The sequence below is a fragment of the Megalobrama amblycephala genome, linkage group LG19, assembly GCF_018812025.1.
Source record: "Megalobrama amblycephala isolate DHTTF-2021 linkage group LG19, ASM1881202v1, whole genome shotgun sequence".
Taxonomy (NCBI): Eukaryota; Metazoa; Chordata; class Actinopteri; order Cypriniformes; family Xenocyprididae; genus Megalobrama; species Megalobrama amblycephala.
This window is the reverse complement of record NC_063062.1, coordinates 1009338-1035663: the sequence shown is the minus strand read 5'-3', so window position 1 is coordinate 1035663 and position 26326 is coordinate 1009338. Positions and strand designations below refer to the sequence as shown.

The following is a 26326-nucleotide window of genomic DNA, read 5'->3' as shown; positions in this document are numbered from 1 at the left end:
CACAGTGACTTTCATTGAGCGGGATGATCGGAGCGCTGCTGTGTGATGAATGTTGAATCGCATGAAAACAGAGTTTACTGTAAACGGACAGGAAATGAGCTGAATAATGTGTGTGTGTTTCTCTCTCACCTGTCCTCATCCAGTCAGAATCTGTCAGAGAGACAAACGTCTGTTCTCGATTGTCTTTGCCAGGAGTCAGACACGCTTCCCTGCTGCACGCGTGACGCTCCTGTGAGAGATTCCTGCTTCCCGTTGTGTCATTAATGTCATCACCAACCTGATATTTTTTTAACATGAGCATCTAATGTGTGTGATTTGGATTGAATGGAGGGTGGTGTAAATCTTTGGCTAAACAGCAGGTTCAGATGATGAAAGCTTTTCCAAACTTCCAAACATGAGTCCATTTGAAAAGGTGATTTGGGATTCAGACGGTTCATATGAGCAGCACACTTCACAGTGGATATGAATGCAATCAGCAGTTCGTTTCTGCAAGTTAGGGCTATTGATTTATGAATAACTTGCATTTTTCGTTCATTCTTTTGTTATACGTTTCTGAATAAGTCTCTAAATAAACCACCTTCAGACGGACAAATGAACCGTTTTGTGCATATGCTTTGTATTATTTTTTATATTATTATTGGACTTTTTATTTTACTCATACAGTAGGATCAAACTCAAACCTGGTTCTCTGTGAGCCAACAGCTCTAATACACTACCATTCAAAAAAAAAAAAAAAAAAATTAATACTTTTATTCAGCAAGGATGCATTAAATTTATCAAAAGTGACAGTAAAGACATTTACAAAAGATTTCTAGTGAATATAAATGCTTTTCTTTTGAACTTTGTTCATTAAAGAATCCTGAAAAATAAAATGTATCACAGTTTCCACAAAAATATGACTGTTTTCAATGATGCTGAAAATTCAGCTTTGATCACAGGAATAAATTACATTTTACTATATATTCACATAGAAAACAGCTATTTTAGATTGTAATAATATTTCATGATTTTTACTGTATTTTTAATCAAATAAATTCAGCTTTGATCACAAGAATAAATTACATTTCACCACATATTCATATAAAAACTGCTATTTTAAATTGTAATAATATTTTGTGATTTTTACTGTATTTATAATCAAATAAATTCAGCTTTGATCACAGAAATAAATTACATTTTATTATATATTCACATAGAAAACAGCTATTTTAAATTATAATATTTTGTGATTTTTACTGTATTTTTAATCAAATAAATTCAGCTTTGATCACAGGAATAAATGACATTTCACTATATATTTACATAAAAAACAGCTATTTTTGAATTATAATAATATTTCATGATTTTTACTGTATTTTTAATCAAATAAATTCAGCTTTGATCACAGGAATAAATTACATTTTACTATATATTTACATAGAAAACAGCTATTTTTGAATTATAATAATATTTCATGATTTTTACTGTATTTTTAATCAAATAATCAAATCTTTTCTTCAGTCTGCTGTCATGTTTGCATGTGAGTTTTGACCCTCTGTGCTTGTCTTTCAGGTGTTGGAGCGTCTCTTCCAGAAGGGCTTCAGCGTGGCTGCGTCCTGCGGCGGCGGCGTGGACTCGTCCCAGTTCAGCGAGTACGTGCTGTGCCGCGAGGACAGGCGGAGTCAGTCCATGAACACGCCCATCAGGATAAAGCAGGAGCCGCTGGACTAGAGTCACACGCTCAGGCCCTCGGCCCCTCGACACACAGACTCGCAGCGTTTATACGGGGAATGTAATGTACACACACACCGCACCAAGAAAGCCCAAAGAACTTCAACAGGATCTTGCTGTTCCACCAAACCACCAATCAGAGGATGTCCTCACGCATATGGAATGCAGGCCACGCCCCTCTGCCGGTGCAGTGTGTGTTATTTTCTTGTAATAATCAAGGCTCAGTGCTTTCAAATGACAGCACCGACGCCAACACGACTCCATCGTCAGGGGCCGAGGGTCGATTTCTCGCTCTCCACGGATTGTTTTTCATTTCAACCTTGTTGTTTATAAAGTTCAAGACTTTTTCACTCCTTATAGCGCCATGTTGTATGCGGTTAGCAGTACTAGGATGGAGTTTTGTGTTTATTTCTTTTGTTACATGAAGGATGATGGGAGTGTTGTTCTGAAGGCATTACGTTTGAGAGACTTTCCTGGCAGCGCTCGCAGAAACGCTATTACGCCCTCGGGCTGCGTGGCGAAAGCAGTCTGGGGTTTAATGCGTTCGGCGCTCCAGCAGCCTTCTTTGTTTGAAGGAGCTGCAAGCAAACGCGGGTGTTTCTGAAGCCTGCATTGAAAAATAGGTAACGCTGGTGGAGCGAGCTGTAGTTAAGCATATCGTTAAACGTTTGAAATTTTTATAAGCTCTCTAATGCTTGAATCAAAAGAGTTCTGAACTAAATACAAAGAGTTGTGCGTGTTACGAACAAAATTTTAAGGATCTTGAGGCAAAACATTGGAAGGTGTCTAGAGGAAATCCATAGTGTTCATAACATACGTTTGCACTTAAATGCATCTCAGACACCGAGACGACGGTGTGAAAACAAGCCGCCCGCGTGTTTAAAGATTCAGTGGAAATAGACTCAAGTTTGAGTCTGCTGACAGAATGAGGGTAGTAACTATGGTGCATTAATTTTTAAACCATCTTTGTGAATGAATAATCATTATTCATTAGCCCAGTTTATCAGGTTCAGTTTTTCGATTGTTTGAAGTTGTCCGTTTTCTGTTTTTGACGTCAAAGTGTTGTCAGATGCTGAATCGAGGACGGATGTGTTGTGAATTTGTGGTGAATGTGGTTTCTTGTGTCCAAACGCTCAGAGACATCTCATGTGTTTACACTGGACGTGTGCCGCACACAACTACATCTACAGCGAACTAACAAAGCAACACTGCAGGCACGCATCGGGACACTTTATTCCCCGTCTGTCTGAAAAATATGGAAGCTCGTTGCCGCCATGAAATAAAAATCTCTTTTTATCTCACAATTTTGACTTTTTTCTCACAATTGCGAGTCATAAAGTCTTTTTTCCCCCTCACAACTGGTCATTATAACACGCAAATGCAAGTTTATATCTCACAATTCTGACTTTATAACTCACAATTGTGAGTTTATATCATGCAATTAGAGGGAAAAAAGTCAGAATTGGGGAAAAAAGTCAGAAATGCGACTTTATATCTCACAATTCTGACTTTATAACTCGTAATTGTGAGTTTATATCATGCAATTAGAGGGAAAAAAGTCAGAATTGCGACTTTATATATCACAATTCTGACTTTATAACTCAATTATACATGCAATTCTGATGAAAAAATGTCAGAATTGTAAGATAAAAAGTCACAATTACCCTTTTTATAATTTATATATATATTATATAATTTATATATATATATTTAGTGGCGGAAACAAGCTTGCATGGAAAAAAGATAGTATTTGCAAAAATAATAAATTGATTTCCATACAACTATTTTTTTTTCTGTCCCATCAAAGCCAGCTTGTAATTTGCTCTTTAGCCTAATGGATTTAACCCTTCTATTGTCCAAAACGTTTAAATGTGACCTATATATATCTATTGAAATCTATAAAAAATAAAATTATATTGTATACATATATACAGTGTGTATATATATATATATATATATATATATATATATATACACGTACAGTAGTGGCCAAAAGTGATGTCCAGCCTATGAATATCCCCATTTTCACCATTTATTTAAATATTATAAAAATTTAAAAAAAAATTGCAAAGAATATTTAAACATATTTGTGTAGTTCTGCTTGGAGTCAATTGTTTTATTTGTGATAATTCAATAAAACATGCCAAAATTGTGCAACAATTTTTGTCCAGTCTGTCCTACAAAATAACCAACAAAATATTAATAACTTATTGTCGTAATCAATGTGTGCTTTTTTTTCTGAGCTTTGTTTTTTTATGCATTTGTTTTTGCATGTAAAATAAAACCTGTAGTTTGCCTTTTTTGCCAAATAATTTTGTCAGATAAACACCTTAACCAAGTTTAGTGTTTTGTTTTTCCTTCATATTTAAAATATTTAAAAAATATAAAATATTTTCCTCATATTTTGATGGAACTTGTAGGTTCATTAAAAACAAATATCCCCTCCGAACATCACTTTTGCCCACTACTGTATATACATATACATATATATATATATGTTTTTTTGTTGTTGTTGTTGTTGTTGTTTTTTCAGTGAACAGAACATTCTAGTAAATGAACCTTTCCTTTAATTTTGAAGAATCATAAAAGGGACAATTTTCTTAAGGCAATAGGAGGGTTGTAATTTTTTTCAACCATGTGTATACAAAGTTGTGGCATTTTGCATACATTTTATTTGATTGTTTTTATGATGTAAGTCTGTTGTTAGTGAGCGGTGCGGCTTCAGTCCAGTGTAGACACGGCTCATCATCATCATCATCATCATCATCACAGCACTGATCTGGGTGGAGGTCACTTCCCTTCCACTGATCATCCCGATCAAAGACCCACAGAAGAACAAACTCCTCCAGTCTGTGTGTTTGTGTGACTCACACATGCTGTTTCTTCTCGCCCAAACGTCCTGATCAAAAACAAACAGCCTCGTTCTGATTTGTCCGTCCAAAGTTTAGTTTAACTGAAGATAGATGCAGTCTGGAGTCTGAACGTGTTCATTAACACAGTCGTTTTCTTTGCCGTCTGATTAAGCGTCCACAGCCGCGGCGTCTCCGCTTCAGGCGCGTCTCTCCCCCCACGGGGAAGCCCGCTCGATCCGGCTTTGTTCTGACCCAGAGCTGGTCCAGTTCTGTCACAAAGGGAATGGCCAACCACCCCTTTCATGTGCCGAAGGGTGTGTGTGAGAGCAATCCCAGCATGCATTCCTCACATGCATTCCCAGGGCAGCACATTTACAAACCCAAAACACACAGAGCACAAACACTGAACCGCTCAGATCATGTGCATTCAAAAGAGCGAGTCCCGGTGCGGATAAAACAATGTATGTTGTACCTAACGAGATCACAGTTGGCTTAACAGAAGGTTTTCAAACTCAGATGAATCGTTGGATTCCTTCCCATGTTGTTGTGATGCATTTCAGGATCGGGTGAAACGCTTCATCAGGCCTCAACGCTGGTACTATGTACAGTAATTTGTATATCGAAACAGTTCAGATGCTGGTTTCTCTTTGTAAACAGACCCAAAAAACATCCTGACACTGCTTTAATACTAGAAGACTGATGGGTTAAAAATGAGCAAAGCAATATGATATGTACATACAAATGACAAAAGAAAATCCTCAACATTTCAAAATGTCTACCAAGGTGAAAATTGTCATTATTTAATGTATTAATAATTAGACTGTGGTATTAAAGGGCATGTGTTTATTTACAGTGTCTTCTTTTTTATTTACTTGCATATTTGCTATAATAAAAAAGGCGTAATATTCATCTGGCAGTTTTTGTGCTTTTCATCCACTTCTATAAATCAATGAAATATTCATCAATTACTGATAGACTTCTGATTATTTCCGATCTGTAGTTTGTGAACAGATTGTGAACTCGACATGTTTGCTTTGCTATTCAAACTCTTGACTGTTCAGCTCAGTTTCTCCCTGCTGTCCATGACCCGATCAGAACAGACCTCGGGCTAGTTTTTGGGTCACGACCCCTCCAGTTGAGAACTTGTCCGCTGTGCTAGATTACAATATTATCTACACATAGTTGCTGAGCATATTTGTTGTTTCAACTTAAAGTTTAGTCAACTGGAATTGTGAAGTTGTACTAAGTGACAACTTGGATGTTTGAGTTGACTAAACTTAGAATTTTAAGGCAGCACAAACACTTACTTTTTTAAGTTGAAACAACATTTTATATATAAATGTGTGTATATATACATAATGCAAATGCTACATGTATATACTTTTTTATGCTTTTCCAAGTTTTTCTGGCCTAGGAAAATTGACGTAACCCTTTATTCAAATATTATAAAATATTTTATTTAAAAATGTGTTAAATATATTGTAATATTAGCATATTGCATAGCATATTGTAATATAGCGTAGTTGTGCTTGGAGTCGATTGTTTTATTTGTGATAATGCAATGAAACGCCATATTGTGCGGCAATTTTTGGCCAGGCTGTCATACAAAGAAATTATGAACACATGCAAAAACGAGAACCAGTTGAATATTAATAACTGATTATGTTGTAGTCATTGTTTTTGCATAGTAAAATAAAGCCTGTAGTTGTAGTTTGCCTTTTTTGCCAAATAATTTTGTCAGATAAACAGCTTTAGTGTTTAGTTTTTCCTTCATATTTAAAATATTTGAAAAATATAAAATATTTTCCTCATATTTTGATGGTTTAATCAAACTTGTAGGTTCATTTAAAACAAATATCCCCCACTAATGTATGAATACTGTTAATAAATAAAAAAAAATTAGAATAAATAAAGTTATATAAATTTATAACATATAAATATTTTTAAAATATATATATGCTGTAAAAAATATTTTCCTGATTTATCACATTTTTTCTTTTGTCAAATCAACTTAGATAATCAGTGTGGTTCAGATAATATAATATTTTAATTTCTGTTGATTAAACCAATTGCCTTCATTGTATTAACTCAAATTTTTAATTTTAATGAACTCAAAATTTTAAGGCAACCAGGTAACTTACTTTTTTTAAAGTTAAACCAACATATTTTTTTTTTACAATGTACATAGTTATACATATAATAACATTTATAAGTTTCTAAATATAAATTATAAATAAATTTACATCATAAAAAGTTGTGAAATGGTGAACAGCACCCATGTAAACAACATTTTGAAGTTTAGTAAACAGCTTATTTATTCCTTTACAAAATAGGTACAAATACAGAAGTATGTTCACACAAACAGAAATATTTCAGGATATGTACAGAATTTACCAAAAATAAGATAGTTCTAATAAACACAAGGTCTTGTAAACAATATATACAAATTATCCATAGATCAAAACATTAAATTCCAGCTGTGCACATAATACAATATGAAGAGAGATCTAATAATATTTTGGCTACAAAGCGTAAGTCATAGAAAGAGCCTCCAGCAGAAAACAGAAATCAGAAGATTAATAAAGTCGTTTTAAAACAAATACATTGTGCTTGTTTCACGTCGGACTGTCGGGGAACAAACCGTATTGCCTGAAAAGTGGCAAACATGGATGCGAATGATAAAATATAAATAGGTACAAAACGAAGTTTCCCTTTTAGAGTTTTCGGCTGAACGTTCAGAAACACTGAAGACATAAAAACCAATGAAACTAAAACCTTCGACGTGTGTTCAGTTTCTGCAAAGCAACAGGATTCATGGTGCATAGAAGAGCGAGAGGGTCTCAGAATGAAGAAAGGTCACAGAACTTGACCTCTCCTGACATCATGTACGGCGAACCCTCATGAAAATAAATGCTTACAGGTCGGTCCAGACAGGACTCGAGTTCTTCCTCATAATAATATCTGACTGACATCAATAAATTAAAATAGCTTTCTGTTACAATCAGGCACACAAACAGGAAAATGCACTGCAAAAAAAGAATTTTCTTAATCAGTATTTTTGTCTTGTTTGACAGTACAAATATCTAAACTTTTTTGAATCAAGATACATGTACTTTATAGAAGCAAAATGGTTTAAGATATTAAGTATTATTTTCTGAAAAATGTATCAACATTAAAAAAAAAAAAAAAAAAAACTTACCAATGGGGTCTGAAAAATAATCTTGCTTTCCCTTCAAATTAAGTTTATTGGCAACACTTTAGAATAAGGGTCCATTAGTTAACGCTAGTCAGTGCATTAACTAACAATTAAAGGGATAGGAAATTTTATCATCATTTACTGTTGTGTTCAGCAGAAGAAAGAAACTCATACTGGTTTGTGCACGAGCTAGTAAATCAAGGGAACAAATTAGTAAATCATGTGCATGAGTTAGTAAATCGAGGGAACGAATTAGTAAATTGTGCACGAGTTAGAAAATCTAGGGAACAAATTAGTAAATCGTGAAAATTGAGGGAACGAATTAGTAAATCGTGCACATGAGTTAGTAAATCAAGGGAACGAATTAGTAAATCATGTGCATGAGTTAGTAAATCGAGGGAACGAATTAGTAAATTGTGCACGAGTTAGAAAATCTAGGGAACGAATTAGTAAATCGTGAAAATTGAGGGAACGAATTAGTAAATCGTGCACATGAGTTAGTAAATCGAGGGAACAAATGAGTAAATCGTGAAAATCAAGGGAACAAATTAGTAAATCATGCACATGAGTTAGAAAATCGAGGGAACAAATGAGTAAATCGTGAAAATCGAGGGAACGAATTAGTAATCGTGTGCATGAGTTAGAAAATCGAGGGAACAAATGAGTAAATCGTGAAAATCAAGGGAACGAATTAGTAAATCGTGAAAATCGAGGGAACGAATTAGTAAATTGTGTGCATAAGTTTGTAAATCAAGGGAACGAATTACTAAATCGTGAAAATCAAGGGAACGAATTAGTAAATCGTGCACATGAGTTAGTAAATCGAGGGAACGAATTAGTAAATCCTGCACATGAGTTAGTAAATCGAGGGAACAAATGAGTAAATCGTGAAAATCGAGGGAACAAATTAGTAAATTGTGTGCATAAGTTTGTAAATCAAGGGAACGAATTACTAAATCGTGAAAATCAAGGGAACGAATTAGTAAATCATGCACATGAGTTAGAAAATCGAGGGAACAAATGAGTAAATCGTGAAAATCGAGGGAACGAATTAGTAATCGTGTGCATGAGTTAGAAAATCGAGGGAACAAATGAGTAAATCGTGAAAATCAAGGGAACGAATTAGTAAATCGTGAAAATCGAGGGAACGAATTAGTAAATTGTGTGCATAAGTTTGTAAATCAAGGGAACGAATTACTAAATCGTGAAAATCAAGGGAACGAATTAGTAAATCGTGCACATGAGTTAGTAAATCGAGGGAACAAATGAGTAAATCGTGAAAATCGAGGGAACAAATTAGTAAATCGTGTGCATGAGTTAGTAAATCAAGGGAACGAATGAGTAAATCACGTGCATGAGTTAGAAAATCAAGGCAACAAATTAGTAAATCATGCGCACGAGTTATTAAATCGAGGGAACGAATTAGTAAATCATGAAAATCGAGGGAACGAATTAGTAAATCGTGAGCATGAGTTAGTAAATTGAGGGAACGAATTAGTAAATAGTGCACATGAGTTAGAAAATCAAGGGAACGAATTAGTAAATCGTGCACGAGTTAGTAAATCGAGGGAACGAATGAGTAAATCGTGAAAATCGAGGGAACGAATTAGTAAATCGTGCACACGAGTTAGTAAATCGAGGGAACGAATTAGTAAATCACGTGCATGAATTAGAAAATCAAGGCAACAAATTAGTAAATCGTGCACGAGTTAGTAAATCGAGGGAACGAATTAGTAAATCATGAAAATCGAGGGAACGAATTAGTAAATCATGTGCACGAGTTAGTAAATCGAGGGAACGAATTAGTAAATCATGTGCACGAGTTAGTAAATCGAGGGAACAAATTAGTAGATCATGAAAATCGAGGGAACGAATTAGTAAATCGTGCACATGAGTTAGTAAATCGAGGGAACGAATTAGTAAATCACGTGCATGAATTAGAAAATCAAGGCAACAAATTAGTAAATCATGAAAATCGAGGGAACGAATTAGTAAATCATGTGCACGAGTTAGTAAATCGAGGGAACGAATTAGTAAATCATGTGCACGAGTTAGTAAATCGAGGGAACAAATTAGTAGATCATGAAAATCGAGGGAACGAATTAGTAAATCGTGTGCATGAGTTAGTAAATCAAGGGAACGAATTAGTAAATCGTGTGCACGAGTTAGTAAATCGAGGGAACAAATTAGTAGATCATGAAAATCGAGGGAACGAATTAGTAAATCGTGTGCATGAGTTAGTAAATCAAGGGAACGAATTAGTAAATCATGCGCACGAGTTAGTAAATCGAGGGAACAAATTAGTAAATCATGAAAATCGAGGGAATGAATTAGTAAATCGTGCACATGAGTCAGTAAATCAAGGGAACGAATGAGTAAATCGTGAAAATCGAGGGAATGAATTAGTAAATCGTGCACATGAGTTAGTAAATCGAGGGAACAAATTAGTAAATCGTGAAAATCGAGGGAACGGATTAGTAAATCGTGCGCATGAGTTAGTAAATCAAGGGAACGAATGAGTAAATCATGTGCACGAGTTAGTAAATCGAGGGAACAAATTAGTAGATCATGAAAATCGAGGGAACGAATTAGTAAATCGTGTGCATGAGTTAGTAAATCAAGGGAACGAATTAGTAAATCATGCGCACGAGTTAGTAAATCGAGGGAACAAATGAGTAAATCATGAAAATCGAGGGAATGAATTAGTAAATCGTGCACATGAGTCAGTAAATCAAGGGAACGAATGAGTAAATCGTGAAAATCGAGGGAATGAATTAGTAAATCGTGCACATGAGTTAGTAAATCGAGGGAACAAATTAGTAAATCATGCGCACGAGTTAGTAAATCGAGGGAACAAATTAGTAAATCGTGAAAATCGAGGGAACGGATTAGTAAATCGTGCGCATGAGTTAGTAAATCAAGGGAACGAATGAGTAAATCATGTGCACGAGTTAGTAAATCGAGGGAACGAATTAGTAGATCATGAAAATCGAGGGAACGAATTAGTAAATCGTGTGCATGAGTTAGTAAATCGAGGGAACGAATTAGTAGATCATGAAAATCGAGGGAACGAATTAGTAAATCGTGTGCATGAGTTAGTAAATCAAGGGAACGAATGAGTAAATCATGTGCACGAGTTAGTAAATCGAGGGAACGAATGAGTAAATCATGTGCATGAGTTAGTAAATCGAGGGAAAGAATTAGTAAATCATGCGCACGAGTTATTAAATCGAGGGAACAAATTAGTAAATCGTGAAAATCGAGGGAACGAATTAGTAAATCATGTGCACGAGTTAGAAAATCGAGGGAACGAATTAGTAAATCATGTGCACGAGTTAGAAAATCGAGGGAATGAATTAGTAAATCATGCGCACGAGTTAGTAAATCGAGGGAACAAATTAGTAAATCGTGAAAATCGAGGGAACGAATTAGTAAGTCGTGCGCATGAGTTAGTAAATCAAGGGAATTGATTGACTTTTCTTTCTTGTGTGTCATATGCGGGGCTCCGTACTCTTTCCCCAACATTTATGGAATTTTCCATCAATCCTTGTTTTGACTGCTATACTGTAGGGGGCGCTGTTACAAATCTTCTGAAAGAGTACAGAATCTCTGGATCAAAACACAGGCAAAGAAGAAGCAGAAACAAGCGATCGAAGCATTGCTGACGCACATTTAAAATAACGCAAACATTAAACAGCATATAAATCAAAACTAATGCTACTGAATAAAAAAAAATGGCGTGTTGATGGACTCGATCTACTTCATCTGTGTTTTGATCATTGTTCTGAATCCCATCTGAACAATGTATTTGACAAAAACACAATTTTCTCAGCTTTTTTGTTCAAAATGTTGCTTTTTTATGAAACTTACACACATTCAAGTGTTGATAAAAAATAATGCATGAAGCTAGAATGTTTTGTTGTTGTTGTTTAAAAGCAGAAGCTCTGTTCTTTCTTTTGATATATTGTATGCTCAGAGATTCATACAACAAAATATTCTGGAGGCCATGAAATTTTTTGTGAAAATTATCAAAAATGCTGCCGCTGGCTGGCAACTTTGGCAAAAAAGTAATAATTTCAGAAAATAAGACTTAATATCTTAGGTAATTTTCTTCTCAAATAAAAATGTATCTTAGTTTAAGAATGTTTAGATGATTTTACTAGAAAACAAGACAAAAATACTTATTTCTTGCAGTGTGAATCTAACCATAAAATGCTGAGTGAGATTTAACATCACTAAACAGGTAGAATCGGCTTGAAACACAGTCAAGGGCAGTGAAATCCAGTTTTACACTCCATACAGCGCCAAAAATGAAAACATGAAATCAAAATGAAGCTCTAATACTTTCATAATACATGCTCCTGGTCTTATTGTAATTGATTCATCAGTGCACGTTTGTCCCAAGTACAACTGTTTGTCTTCATAATGTAGTGCTGCTTTCAAGACGGAATGATTTCTTTCTTTTCTCATTGAATATCATGTTTCAACATCATCACATTACAGAAGTCAAACAGACACAGGAACATGAAGTGTTTGCGTGTTGGTATTGCTATAGTTCGGATCTCTGCTGGCCTGATTTTGGATTCATGCTCCTCACGGACACATATTAAAGGGACGCAAATCACAATGACAGACAGAAGCTTCATGATCGATTCAAATGATTTAGAAGGAACGTTTCATTCCTCGATGCAGACTTGAGTTTAAAGCATTATTTTGTTGTAAAATAGTAATTTATACATGCTTTTACAACCAATATTCATCAAAAAGTCTATTTACATTAAAGTCTCGCTGATAAAGAGTTTTAGTTGATAAATTCAGCTTTTTGTGGGGTGTTAAATACTGTGATTGCACTGCATTGCACAAAAAAATGATTTTCTTCCTCTGTATTTTTGTCTTGTTTTCCAGTACAAACATCTAAACATTCTTAAATCAAGATACATTTACTGGAGAAGCAAAATGACTGAACATATTAAGTCTTGTTTAATGAAAAATGTATTAAAATGAAGTGTTTATGCTTAAAACAAGAACAAAAAACAAGATATTTGTTCATGTTTAAGTATAAACACATAATTTTTGATAAGATATTAAGTGTTGTTTTCTGTAAGAATTAAGTCATTTTTCTTCCTAAGTAAATGTAGCTTCATTTGAGATTTTTTTTAAAGATATTTGTAATGAAAAACAAGACAAAAATACTAAATAAATCATTTCTTGTCATGTGGTTTGACACTGATGATGATGATGATGTTTGGGAAAGTCTGCATAAGGTTTAGAGAACAAGGATTCTTTAACAGAAAAGTACATTGATCACTTCAAGGCGTTTCGTCTCAAAGATCGTTCACTGTAAGCGCTCCGTGTTGAATATACAGCAGAATGACATCTGCACTGCAAAAAACATCAGCTTCATCAGGATTTCAGGCTTGTTTTACACTAAAAAACATGCAAAAATGCATGAAATATTACAATATTCTAGTTCTAAGCATAACCAAATGAAATGTAGTGAAGATTATTTTGAAGCCACTATGAAATCAAAATTTTCAAATTATTATTTTATTATAGAATATTGCAGTATTTATTCTAAATTATTTATTCGTGCACATCATTATTGTTTTAAACTCATGTTCCTCATAATCTTGAATCAGAATATATTCCCCTTCCTCTTGCAGCATCTTTTCTCTTCTCTGATGATGAAGGCGGGGCAACCTGTCACTCACATGAGATCCACCAATAGCAAACCACAACCATCCAATCAATTCCCCACAGACAAAATCAAGCCCCGCCCTACATTTGGTCTCTGTTTAACTTGGATATGCGTCACTATAAAGTAAAAATAGAGTATAATTCAAAACATGTTTCACCTAAACTTGTTTTTAGAATTTTTTTTTACTGTAAAACGCAGTAAAAATGCTGATGAAGAAAGTGATATTTGCAGTGTCAGATTCATTCATACACAAAAACAAACAAACAAACAAACAAACAAACAAACAAACAAACAAACAAACGCTCCTCGGCTCAAAGCCGGAGACACAAGCCTTAAAATTCACTATCATAAATACAATTTACCTAATAACGTTGAGGAGAAAACAGGAAACGTGAAGTACATCTTCGTTTTTTTCTCTTTTTTTTCCCAAACCTTTTTCTATCAAAAGCAACGCTGACATCACAAGGTCACAGATACTGAATGGGGCTGAAGGCACGTCGCAGGGCTGAGAAGGAAGTGAACGTCTGCTCGGGTCGTTTGGCTGCTGATTCCTCTGTAGTGTGAAGAGTTCGCTTAGCGTTCGCTTAGTGTTCACTACTTCAGGAGAGCGCGGTACAGTAAGAGAGATCTGCTCGTCTCTCTCTCCTGCTCCATGTAGAAGATGAAGTCCCTGAGATTGACACGTGTTATTCTCTGGCGGGAATACTGCCGTGACGAGCTGGAGGAGGCCGACGATCCGGCCGGAGAATCCGCCGAACTCCCCGACACCTGAGGAGAACGAAACACAGTTGTGTTATTGTTAAACATACAGACGCAGAAGTTCAGATCTGTACTGTAGCACATTTATAGATATGAAGTGTGGGAGACTCAACTCACAAGAGCTTCCTGTAACCTTTGACACTACGCATGAAGGTAATGTGAATTCTTATAAACAAAAATTCATATCATTGGGTAAAACAATCCATTTTAATGTACTGATTTGTTTTTTAAACAGTTCACTTTCAACATTTTTATTTATAGAAGCTGCAATACACTAAAATAATTAAATCGATAATTATAAATACTTAAAATAAATAAATCCAATTATTCCAATCATTAAATGTTCTTAATGGTTTACATTATTACTAATAAATTGACATGACTTTTGTTGTTTGTGATTACAGTTTTTTTAAATTATATACATTTGTTTATAGATATGATATAATATATATACAAATATACATTTTTTAGATTATTTTTTACTCACAAATAGCAATTTCTACGAGATAAAATATTGTAGTGCTTGACAATTTATATATATATATATATATATATATATATATATATATATATATATATATGTATATGATTTTTATACAAAAATCATATATCAAAAATCATATATATATTTTTAAATATATATATACACACACAGGTGCTGGTCATATAATTAGAATATCATCAAAAAGTTGATTTATTTCACTAATTCCATTCAAAAAGTGAAACTTGTATATTATATTCATTCATTACACACAGACTGATATATTTCAAATGTTTATTTCTTTTAATTTTGATGATTATAACTGACAACTAAGGAAAATCCCAAATTCAGTATCTCAGAAAATTAGAATATTGTGAAAAGGTTCAATATTAAAAACACCTGGTGCCACACTCTAATCAGCTAATTAACTCAAAACACCTGCAAAGGCCTTGACAGTTGTCCAAAAGACGACCATTGACAACTTGCACAAGGAGGGCAAGACACAAAAGGTCATTGCAAAAGAGGCTGGCTGTTCACAGAGCTTTGTGTCCAAGCACATTAATAGAGAGGTGAAGGGAAGGAAAAGATGTTGTAGAAAAAAAAGTGTACAAGCAATAGGGATAACCGCACCCTGGAGAGGATTGTGAAACAAAACCCATTCAAAAATGTGGGGGAGATTCACAAAGAGTGGACTGCAGCTGGAGTCAGTGCTTCAAGAACCACTACGCACAGACGTATGCAAGACATGGGTCAAAGTTATGTTCTCTGATGAAAGTAAATTTTGCATTTCCTTTGGAAATCAGGGTCCAGAGTCTGAAGGAAGAAAGGAGAGGCACACAATCCACGTTGCTTGAGGTCCAGTGTAAAGTTTCCACAGTCAGTGATGGTTTGGGGTGCCATGTCATCTGCTGGTGTTGGTCCATTGTGTTTTCTGAGGTCCAAGGTCAATGCAGCCGTATACCAGGAAGTTTTAGAGCACTTCATGCTTCCTGCTGCTGACCAACTTTATGGAGATGCAGATTTCATTTTCCAACAGGACTTGGCACCTGCACACAGTGCCAAAGCTACCAGTACCTGGTTTAAGGACCATGGTACCCCTGTTCTTAATTGGCCAGCAAACTCGCCTGACCTTAATCCCATAGAAAATCTATGGGGTATTGTGAAGAGGAAGATGCGATATGCCAGACCCAACAATGCAGAAGAGCTGAAGGCCACTATCAGAGCAACCTGGGCTCTCATAACACCTGAGCAGTGCCACAGACTGATCGACTCCATGCCACGCCACATTGCTGCAGTAATTCAGGCAAAAGGAGCCCCAACTAAGTATTGAGTGCTGTTCATGCTCATACTTTTCATGTTCATACTTTTCAGTTGGCCAAGATTTCTAAAAATCCTTTCTTTGTATTGGTCTTCAGTAATATTCTAATTTTCTGAGATACTGAATTTGGGATTTTCCTTAGTTGTCAGTTATAATCATCAAAATTAAAAGAAATAAACATTTGAAATATATCAGTCTGTGTGTAATGAATGAATATAATATACAAGTTTCACTTTTTGAATGGAATTAGTGAAATAAATCAACTTTTTGATGATATTCTAATTATATGACCAGCACCTGTATATACAATTTTGACAATTTTACTCACAAATAGAAATTTTCTACCAATTTTTTCTACCAATTCTAACATTTTTTTTTACATATACAATTAAATATATATATATATATAAACAAATGCATATTAATATCTAGTAGTATAATATCTAGTATATTAATTCTAGTACATTAATAAAATTAATATCTTTTTGAATAACAGAAAATATATATATGCAAATATACCATTTTTAAAATTAATGTTACTCACAAATAGCAATTTCTATTAAGTAATTCTGTTCTAATTTCTAAAAAAAAAAATTATTTAATATATATATATATATAGTTTAAGATTTAATTCATTTCAATGACTTTTCCAGGTCAAAAAAAAAAAAAAAAAAAAAAAATCACACCTTTAAAATTCCCTTCTTCAGTATTTCTATAGCTTCTATCTGTCTTTTTTTAAAACTTTGTTGTCTTATTTTAAATCATTTTAAGCCATCTGACTGTCCACAAAAAGACCAGAAAGAGCCAAAAAACACAAAATTTCTCTTTTTTTCCAAAACATTTCATCCATTTGATTCGTGACATTTCCATATTTATGTTCATTTTTGTAATTGGCATCAAGCTCTCATACATAATGAATCAGAAACACTCGTTTAGCTCCACGTCATACAGTCACAAGCACTGTTTATACAGGCCAAAAGTATAAAACATTGGCATAAGGGCTAAAACCGAAATAAAATTCAGCATTTCTGATGTTATCATGATCAAAAATGGCTTTTCTTAAACTTAAATACCAGTGGATTACTCAGTTCGCCTCAAACGGGTTTATTCATTCTCACAAGACTTCCTGTTCATCTGCTGCTTTCAAGCATAAACTGAAGGAGAAGTCAAATAAACAAACAGATTCTTACTCAGCTGAGTCAGACCTTCATCTTTCATGAATAATAGAAAAATATCAGATGGTAGAAAATTCACATAACACAAACAACCGCGCGAAATAAGACCGGAAACGAAGTCTTTCTCTCCAACAGACGTCGCACAATTAGACTGATTGCGCTCGGTAAACACAAAGCACACGGAGGCCGTAATGGAAACCATCTGACACCATCAGAAATCCTGCATACGCCAGCGAATACATGGTGGCCGCTTGTGTCTCGTCTCCACCGAGCCATCAGCGGATCTGACGGGTGGAGTGTGCTGAGGTGGGGTGAATTTAGGACAGGCAGCGCGCAGGACGCCCTCGGGGATCAAGACCTCCAGAAGCAAGATCTGGACTCATCAGGCCAATCAGAGTTGACCTCATGTGAAAGGCAGGCATGCCTTCTGCCATGGCAATTAATGCCAATCATAGCCTGGACCAATCAAACGCATCCATCTACCTGGACACGCTGACGGGCCTCTGGCGTGTCTGTGTGCTGAATATTCACATGCGTGCATGTGTTTGAGAGATGGAGAGAAAGAAGAACAGGTCAAGGAAGAGACAAAAGACAAAAAACATGCAACATGAAACACATTTAACTACAAAGCAACTCTACAGAAGACAACAGTGTCATTATTCAGCTCAAGTGAGTTGTTGTTTCATTGTTGATTCAATTCAGTTCAATGTTGATTCAATTCAGTTCAATGTTGATTCAGTTCAGTTCAATAACACTGTGAATGTTGCAAAGTTCATTAGTTATGAAACAGATTCAAGTCAACTACAGAACTTCAACTCTACAAATGACAAGTGTCATTATTCAGCTCAATTCAGTCGTGTTGATTCAGTTCAGTGTGTCAATTTTGCAAATGTTCATCAATTATGATACTGATTACATTTTCAGCTGTAAAGCACAATTCAGTAGCCTGGGTGCCAGCCCGAACCCCGCCCACAACAATTTTTGGACAGGAAGTTCGGTCTGGACTCGATCCATTGTGGAGTAATTATGCTCGGCTCCCAGAAGGCCGAGCCAATCAAATTGCCAGGGCGGGCTTTAATCGATGATGGACAGGCTATCTGCGGTTACGTAACCACCCACGTCATCAAAGAGCGCTTGGGTTGAATTGGTTTTCACCAACGATGACTGCAGCTGGAGAAGTAAGATGTTGAGATTCCGCTATCACGTCTGTAATAAAAGAAATTGACAGCGCATTCATTTTAAAAGACGAACAAAGAACCGCAATCAAGGCATTTGTCGATGGGAAAGATGTTTGCCGTCCTTCCAACGGGATTCGGCAAAAGTTTAAGTACAAGTTCAACATACGTCACTTACTGCGTTGCTCTGATTGGTTGTAGGTCTATCCAATTGAGTGCAGAGGGTTTTTTTTTACTGGTTCGGTTAAGACACGCCCCATAATTCAAGTGCAATGGAGCAGTATCAGACTCACATTCTGCCTAGAATATGAGTATGACGAAGTCAGGCTAACAATTCAGTTCAGCGTTGATTCAATTCAGTTCAATAACACTGTGAATGTTGCAAAGTTCATTATTTATGAAGCAAATTCAACTACAGAACTTCAACTCTACAAAATGCAGTTGAGTCATTATTCAGCTCAATTCAGTAATGTTGGTTCCATTTATTTCAATAATAGTACAAAATCTACTTTTCAATTATGAAACAAGCTTAATTCAACTATAAACAGCTCTACAGATGACAACAGTGTCTTTATTCAATTCAATTTAGTTCAATGTTGATTAAATTCAGTTCAATAAGTGTTTCAATGCTGCAGTTCATCAATTATGAAAGAAATTTATTCAACTACAAAACTTCAACTCTACAAAAGACATACAAATAGTAGACAATTCAGCTCAATTCAGTCGTGTTGATTCAGTTTAGTTAAATAATAGTGCAAAGTTCACTATTCAATTATGAAACAAGCTTAATTCAACTATAAACAGATCTATAGATGACAATAGTGTCTTTATTCAAATCAAGTAGTTCAATGTTGATTCAGTTCAGTTCAATAACAGTGTTGATGTTGCAGTTCATCAATTATGAAACAAATTTAATCAACTGAAGTCAGATCAATGTTTATTCAATTCAGTTCAATAACTGTGAATGTTGGAAAGTTCTTTAGTTATGAAGCAAATTTAATTCAACTACAGAACTTCAACTCTACAAAAGACAATAGTGTCATTATTCAGCTCAATTCAGTCATGTTGATTCAGTTTAGTTCAATAATAGTGCAAAGTTCACTATTCAATTATGAAACAAGCTTAATTCAACTATAAACAGATATATAGATGACAATGTCTTTATTCAAATCAAGTAGTTCAATGTTGATTCTGTTCAGTTCAATAACAGTGTTGATGTTGCATTTCATCAATTATGAAAAATTTATTCAACTCAATTCAGTTCAATAACAATGTTAATGTTGCATTTCATTGACTATGAAACTAATTCTATTCAAGTCAGTTCAGAGTTGATTCAATTCAGTTCAATAACAGTGTCGATGTTGCAGTTCATCAATTATGAAATGAATTTATTCAACTTAAGTCAGTTTAATGTTGATTTAATTCAGTTCAATAACTGTTGATGTTGCATTTCATCAATTATGAAACAAATTTATTCTATTCAAGTCAGTTCAGTGTTGATTCAATTCAGTTCAATAACAGTGTCGTTGTTGCATTTCATTAATGATTAAACTAATTTATTCAATTCAAGTCACTTCAATGTTGATTCAATTAATTTTAATAACAGTGTCAATGTTGCAGTTCATCAATTATGATACAAATTTATTCAACTGAGGTCAGTTCAATGTTGATTCAATTTAGTTCAATAACAGTGTCGATGTTGCAGTTCATCAATAATGAAACAAATTTATTCAACTGAAGTCAGTTTAATGTTGATTCAATTCAGTTCAATAACAGTGTCGATGTTGCAGAGTTCATTAGTTATGAAGCAAACTCAGTTCAACTGAAAAGCAGCTCTACAGAAGACAATAACATCATTATTCAGCTTAATTCAGTTCAGTGTTGATTCAATTCAGTTCAGTAACTGTCAGAGTTGCAAAGGTCATCAAATATGAAATGAATAAAAATGTCAGCTGTAAAGCAGCTCTACAGAGGATAATAGTGTCATTATTCAGTTCAAGTTCTGTCAGTTCAGTCAAATTGATAATATTACTGAATATTAAGACGCACACATGCAGAACGATTATTTACAGGATTCGCTTGTGCTTTGAAATGCAGTTGTCGCTTCTGAAAGTTTGCAGTATGAGTCTTTTCTACAAGACGCACTCCAGTCTCTGTGCGTTTGGCCTCAGGATCACAGATTGGCTCCAGCGCCTGCAGGGACACACGGAGGCAGAGTAAGTGATCCAAACGCAGGCAGAAAGGTCAGTCCTCCACCGGCGCTCACATCTTTCCTCCCACTGTACGAGTCCTACAGCCAACGCCAATAACCCAAACACAGCCCTGTTGATGTCTGTTTCCATGGAGATTCGTGCATCTCGTAACCTCACGTTAACGAGTACATAAACACAAGCACACACACTCAGCTGATTCAGAGTCATTCTCCAGGGAGCAAAACACTTCGAATTACTGCTAATTTACATTTCGGGATTGTCGAATCAGTGGTGAATTTGGCGAAGGTCAACGTGGAGCTGAAGGAAGCGGAGAAGAAAAGATTGTGGGAAGGCAAAAATCCGTGAGGCAAAAAACAGCATCTGTCATTTTATCAGCACCGAGCCCCTCGCGGGCGTAATGTCATATGACATATCCATCCGACAGCTAGCACACGGATACCTCCATACATCTTTTCAGACAATTTCTGACTGCACGCACGTGTTTTGAGCAGAGAGAGAGACGAGCCTGAAGACGGCGAGAGTAACAAGACGCGCCTGCCAGCCTTCTCACCAACACACTGCTGATGACAATCTGCCAGCGGCACGAACACACACAATCACACGCACACATACGTGTGTTCACACCATCAGAGCACGGGAACATGTGAGGTGACAGTGACCAGTAATGAGGGAATCTGACCTCATTTAGGCAGAAACTGATTCGTTTACACTGCTGCGGTGCAGTCTGAATCTGACTGAATCTGGCTCATGATGATCTAAATTGGTTGGAATGAAGATCTGGTTACATTTAAAAATATCTGGAACCAAATGATTTTCATGACATTCAGTTTCGCAATATGAACTTAAAATCTTTTTTTTAAAAACTCATCTAAGAAAGAAGGAAACAAAGTGGAATTGTAAAATTCCATGATTCATATGATAAAATTAAATAAGAATTAATAAAATATAATAATAATGAATCAAATATGATGGCTTATAACATCTCATCTGATCAATAAAATAAAAAATAAAATAAAATGTAAAAAAGTATTAGATTTAATTAAATTAAACTCTGTTGAGAGACTCAATATGACATCTGGATGGATGGATGATGGATGGATAATGGATGGATAGATGAATAGAAGGAGGGATGGATGGATGAATAGATGGATGGATAGATAGATAGATGATGGATAGATAGATAGATAGATAGATAGATAGATAGATAGATAGATAGATAGATAGATAGATAGATAGATAGATAGATAGATAGATGAATGAATAGAATGATTGATGGATGGATGGATGGATGGATGGATGGATAATGGATGGATGGATGGATAATTGATGGATAGATGAATAGAAGGATGGATGGATGGATAGATGATGGATAGATAGATAGATAGATAGATAGATAGATAGATAGATAGATAGATGGATGAATAGAAGGATGGATGGATGGATGGATGAATAGAAGAATGGATGGATGGATGGATGGATGGATGGATGAATAGAAGAATGGATGGATGATGGATGGATGGATGATGGATGGATAGATGAATAGAAGGAGGGATGGATGGATGAATAGATGGATGGATAGATAGATAGATGATGGATAGATGGATAGATAGATAGATAGATAGATAGATAGATAGATAGATAGATAGATAGATGAATGAATAGAATGATGGATGGATGGATGGATGGATGGATAATGGATGGATGGATGGATGGATAATTGATGGATAGATGAATAGAAGGATGGATGGATGGATAGATGATGGATAGATAGATAGATAGATAGATAGATAGATAGATAGATAGATAGATAGATAGATAGATGGATGAATAGAAGGATGGATGATGGATGGATGGATGGATGAATAGAAGAATGGATGGATGGATGGATGGATGGATGAATAGAAGAATGGATGGATGATGGATGGATGGATGATGGATGGTTGGATGAATAGATGGATGGAAGGATGGATGCATGAATAGACGATGGATGATGGATGGATGGATGGATGGATGGATGAATAGAAGAATGGATGGATGATGGATGGTTGGATGGATGGATAGATGATGATAGATAGATAGATAGATAGATAGATGGATGAATAGAAGGATGGATGAATAGAAGGATGGATGATGGATGGATGATGAATGGATGGATGAACATATGGATGGATGAATATGGATGGATGGATGGAAAATGGATGGATAGATGAATAAAAGGATGAATATATGGATGGATGGATGGATGGATGGATAATGGATGGATGGATGATGGATGATAATGGATGGATAGATGAATAGAAGGATGGATGGATGGATGGATGGATGAATAGAAGAATGGATGGATGATGGATGGATGGATGGATGGATGGATGATGGATGGTTGGATGAATAGATGGATGGATGGATGGATGGATGGATGGATAGATGATGGATGGATGAATAGAAGGACGGATGGATGGATGGATGGATGAATAGAAGAATGGATGGATGATGGATGGATGGATGATGGATGGTTGGATGAATAGATGGATGGAAGGATGGATGCATGAATAGACGATGGATGATGGATGGATGGATGGATGGATGAATAGAAGAATGGATGGATGGATGGATGGATGGTTGGATGAATAGATGGATGGAAGGATGGATGCATGAATAGACGATGGATGGATGGATGGATGGATGGATGGATGGATGAATAGAAGGACGGATGGATGGATGGATGAATAGAAGAATGGATGGATGGTTGGATGAATAGATGGATGGAAGGATGGATGCATGAATAGACAATGGATGGATGGATGGATGGATGAATAGAAGGATGGATGATGGATGGATGGATGGATGGATGGATAAATGGATGAATAGAAGCATGGATGGATATTTTTCATTTTTAATATTTAATATTTTAATATTTTTAATATTTAAAACTGTTTAAAGGAACTCAATATCTTATAATAATCATAATAACACATCTTGAGAATTTATTTCTAAACAAGTAAATTAAAAATTCAAAAGGCTGGAAAGAGTTCAGGGTTTTGTCTGTTGTGATCCTCATCCGTCCGTCTGTGAACTTTTGACCTTCTGTCCGTACGCAGCTCCTGTTGGACATCTGACAACAAACATTCGGCAGTCTCAGTTCTGATTGTGAACCTTTTATGTTTCCATTTTTCCCCACAGTTTTCAGAGAATATCGATTCTAGACCCGAGATCAAACCCAGCCGATAACGGGTTGGTACATTATTTGTGAACCAATCACAGACTGTAACGAGTTCATCTTGTGTTAAAGAATCAGAGCTCATGAACAGGGCCAGATTAGCTCCTGCTCTACATTCACTTTAGGTTAATAATGCATGTTTTACACCCAACCCATCTCAGACTCTCTGACTGTCTGACGTTGGCAGAAGGCTGAAGGTAGCCGGTTGAATTTGCATCCAGTCCATCTTCAGCTGCTTTCTGCTGATCAGCGTCTTTCTGAGCGTTTTTGAGTGGCGTGAAGCAGGAGCCCTTGATGCTGGAGCCAATATTGGACTTGGCTGCGGTTTCACCTCAGGGCTACAGGTTAATGGTCCACTTTGCCAGAAACACACACACACATTACCAATACTGCTATCTCAGCAAACACACCAAGAGAAAGCAGCTAAATATGAAGCGAAAGATGGAATCAGAGAGAAACGCAGATGGAAGCGCCGTTACAGACTGAAGAACAAACTGATGAAATCTGACAGTAGGACAATGAACGGTTTATGTGTGATCGATTGATACGAGTGTCAGTGACTAATGCTGATGTCTGGAGAACACGGTGGATGATGGCTGATATAAAGCTGATATATATACAGTCAAACCAAAATGTATTCATACACCTTGAGTATTTCATTCATTAATACAGTTTATTCACTATAGTTTAAAAAAATGGTATATAATATGTCACAGTTTACTTTATTTTGGCATCCTCACTTACATAAATTAACTATAGTGTCCTGCACCCACTAGTAAAAATATACCAAAAATGTCTGAATAATTTTAGTTTTGTCTGTGTATATATATATATATATACACATGTGTGTATATATATATATATATATATATATATATATATATATATATATATATATATATATATATATATATATATATATATATATATATATATATATCAAGAAAAATTTCAGGCCAAAATCAAAACAACAAAATAGGAAAAAAGGAAAAAGAGGATATATATATATATATATTATGTACAATTTCACAAATTTCACAAAATATCAAGAAATAGTTTAGGCCAAAATTAAAACAACAAAATGGGAAAAAAGAAAAAATGGATATTTTGTATATGTGTAGTATATGTGATATTATTTTCATGGCAATAATAATAATAATAATAATAATAATAATACCTTTTATTTATAACACGCTTTTCTAGAACCTACGGAAGAGGATTAGGGCCAAGCAATAATAAAAAAAAATAAAACCATCTCAAGATTAAAGTTGTTAAATTTCGAGAAAAAACTCGTTAAATTTCGAGAAAAAAGTCGAAATAAAATGTTGAGAACAAACTCATTAAATTATGAGAAAAAACTCGTTAAATTTCGAGAAAAAAGTCGAGATAAAATGTTGAGAATAAAGTAATTAAATTACGAGAAAAAAGTCGTTAAATTACAAGAAAAAAATTGTTAAATTATGAGAAAAATGTTGTTACATTACGAGAAAAAAGTTGTTAATTACGAGAACAAATTCGTCAAATTATAAGAAAAATGACGTTAAATTTCGAGAAAAAAGTCGAGATAAAATGTTGAGAATAAACTCATTAAATTATGAGAATAAAGTCATTAAATTACGAGAAAAAAGTCGATAAATTATGAGAACAAATTCGTAATTTAATGAATTTGTTCTCACAATTTAACGACTTTTTTCTCATAATTTAATGACTTTATTCTCAACATTTTATCTCGACTTTTTTCTCGAAATTTAACGAGTTTTTTCTCGAAATTTAACAACTTTAATCTCGAGATGGCTTTATTTTTTATTATTGCTTGGCCCTAATCCTCTTCCGTAAGAACCCAAAGCGCACAATTGCGCATATTTTTTTCACAAATTCTCATTACTACTTTTCTCAGTAATATGAAAATAAAAATTAAAAAGTAAAAAATAATAAATAAATAGAATAGAAAAGCTAAATAGTCTTTGTGTTTTTATGCAAAATATTTCTTACTCGTTTTGGGCTGAAAAGTGACCCAGGCATGTATTCAACCAAAAAGTGATCGTGAGGAACTTTCATAACGGGGATAAACCAGACAATCACGAGCAGCACTAACGGCACAACACTAATGTTCACCGTCATTCAGGGCCCGAGAATGACTTCAGACAGGATGACTTCTGCTTTTCCATTATGACTTCAGCACTCTCTCGTTCTCATTGTCATCAGGAGTGTGTGAGAAGCCCTCCCATCATGTCAGAGCGACTGAGGCCGAGCCAACAGCCAAAGCTTTCCCACATGTCTACCTCCATGTTGCATTAGAGCGACCCCGGCTCACCCGCCTCCCCTCTCCCCACGCTCAGAGCGCCCACACCAGCCTCGCCGCGGGGCCCGAACCGTCTCGCGCTCCACACCGGCATCGGCCATTAATTAAGACCAGAAATTCCCTCTCACTTTTCCTCTCCTCCTCCTCCTTCGCCAGGAGAAAAGGCCGATGAGGACATTTTGAAAGAGTTAGCAGATGTTGAGTGATTAGCCCGAGGCGTTTTCGACATC

At 35.3% G+C, this 26326-nt stretch overlaps 2 protein-coding genes across 5 annotated transcripts in view; one reads left to right on the top strand and one right to left on the bottom strand.

Annotated features, from left to right (window-relative positions):
- Positions 1-3104, top strand: part of LOC125254629 (BTB/POZ domain-containing protein kctd15) — a 30747-nt gene extending 27643 nt beyond the window's left edge. For both annotated transcript variants that reach the window (XM_048169322.1, XM_048169321.1), the window contains exon 5: positions 1552-3104. In XM_048169322.1, the coding sequence (XP_048025279.1) occupies positions 1552-1710 (159 nt within the window). In that variant the 3' untranslated portion in view covers positions 1711-3104. The remainder of the gene's footprint in view (positions 1-1551) is intronic.
- Positions 3105-13419: 10315 nt separating this feature from the next.
- Positions 13420-26326, bottom strand: part of LOC125254628 (transcription initiation factor TFIID subunit 4-like) — a 118171-nt gene continuing 105264 nt past the window's right edge. For 2 of the 3 annotated variants that reach the window (XM_048169318.1, XM_048169320.1), the window contains one exon: positions 13420-14224. In XM_048169318.1, coding sequence (XP_048025275.1) covers positions 14051-14224 — 174 coding nt within the window. In that variant the 3' untranslated portion in view covers positions 13420-14050. Of the gene's footprint in view, positions 14225-20093; positions 20558-26326 lie in introns of those variants that run through there. The other variant, XM_048169319.1, reaches the window with a different exon arrangement.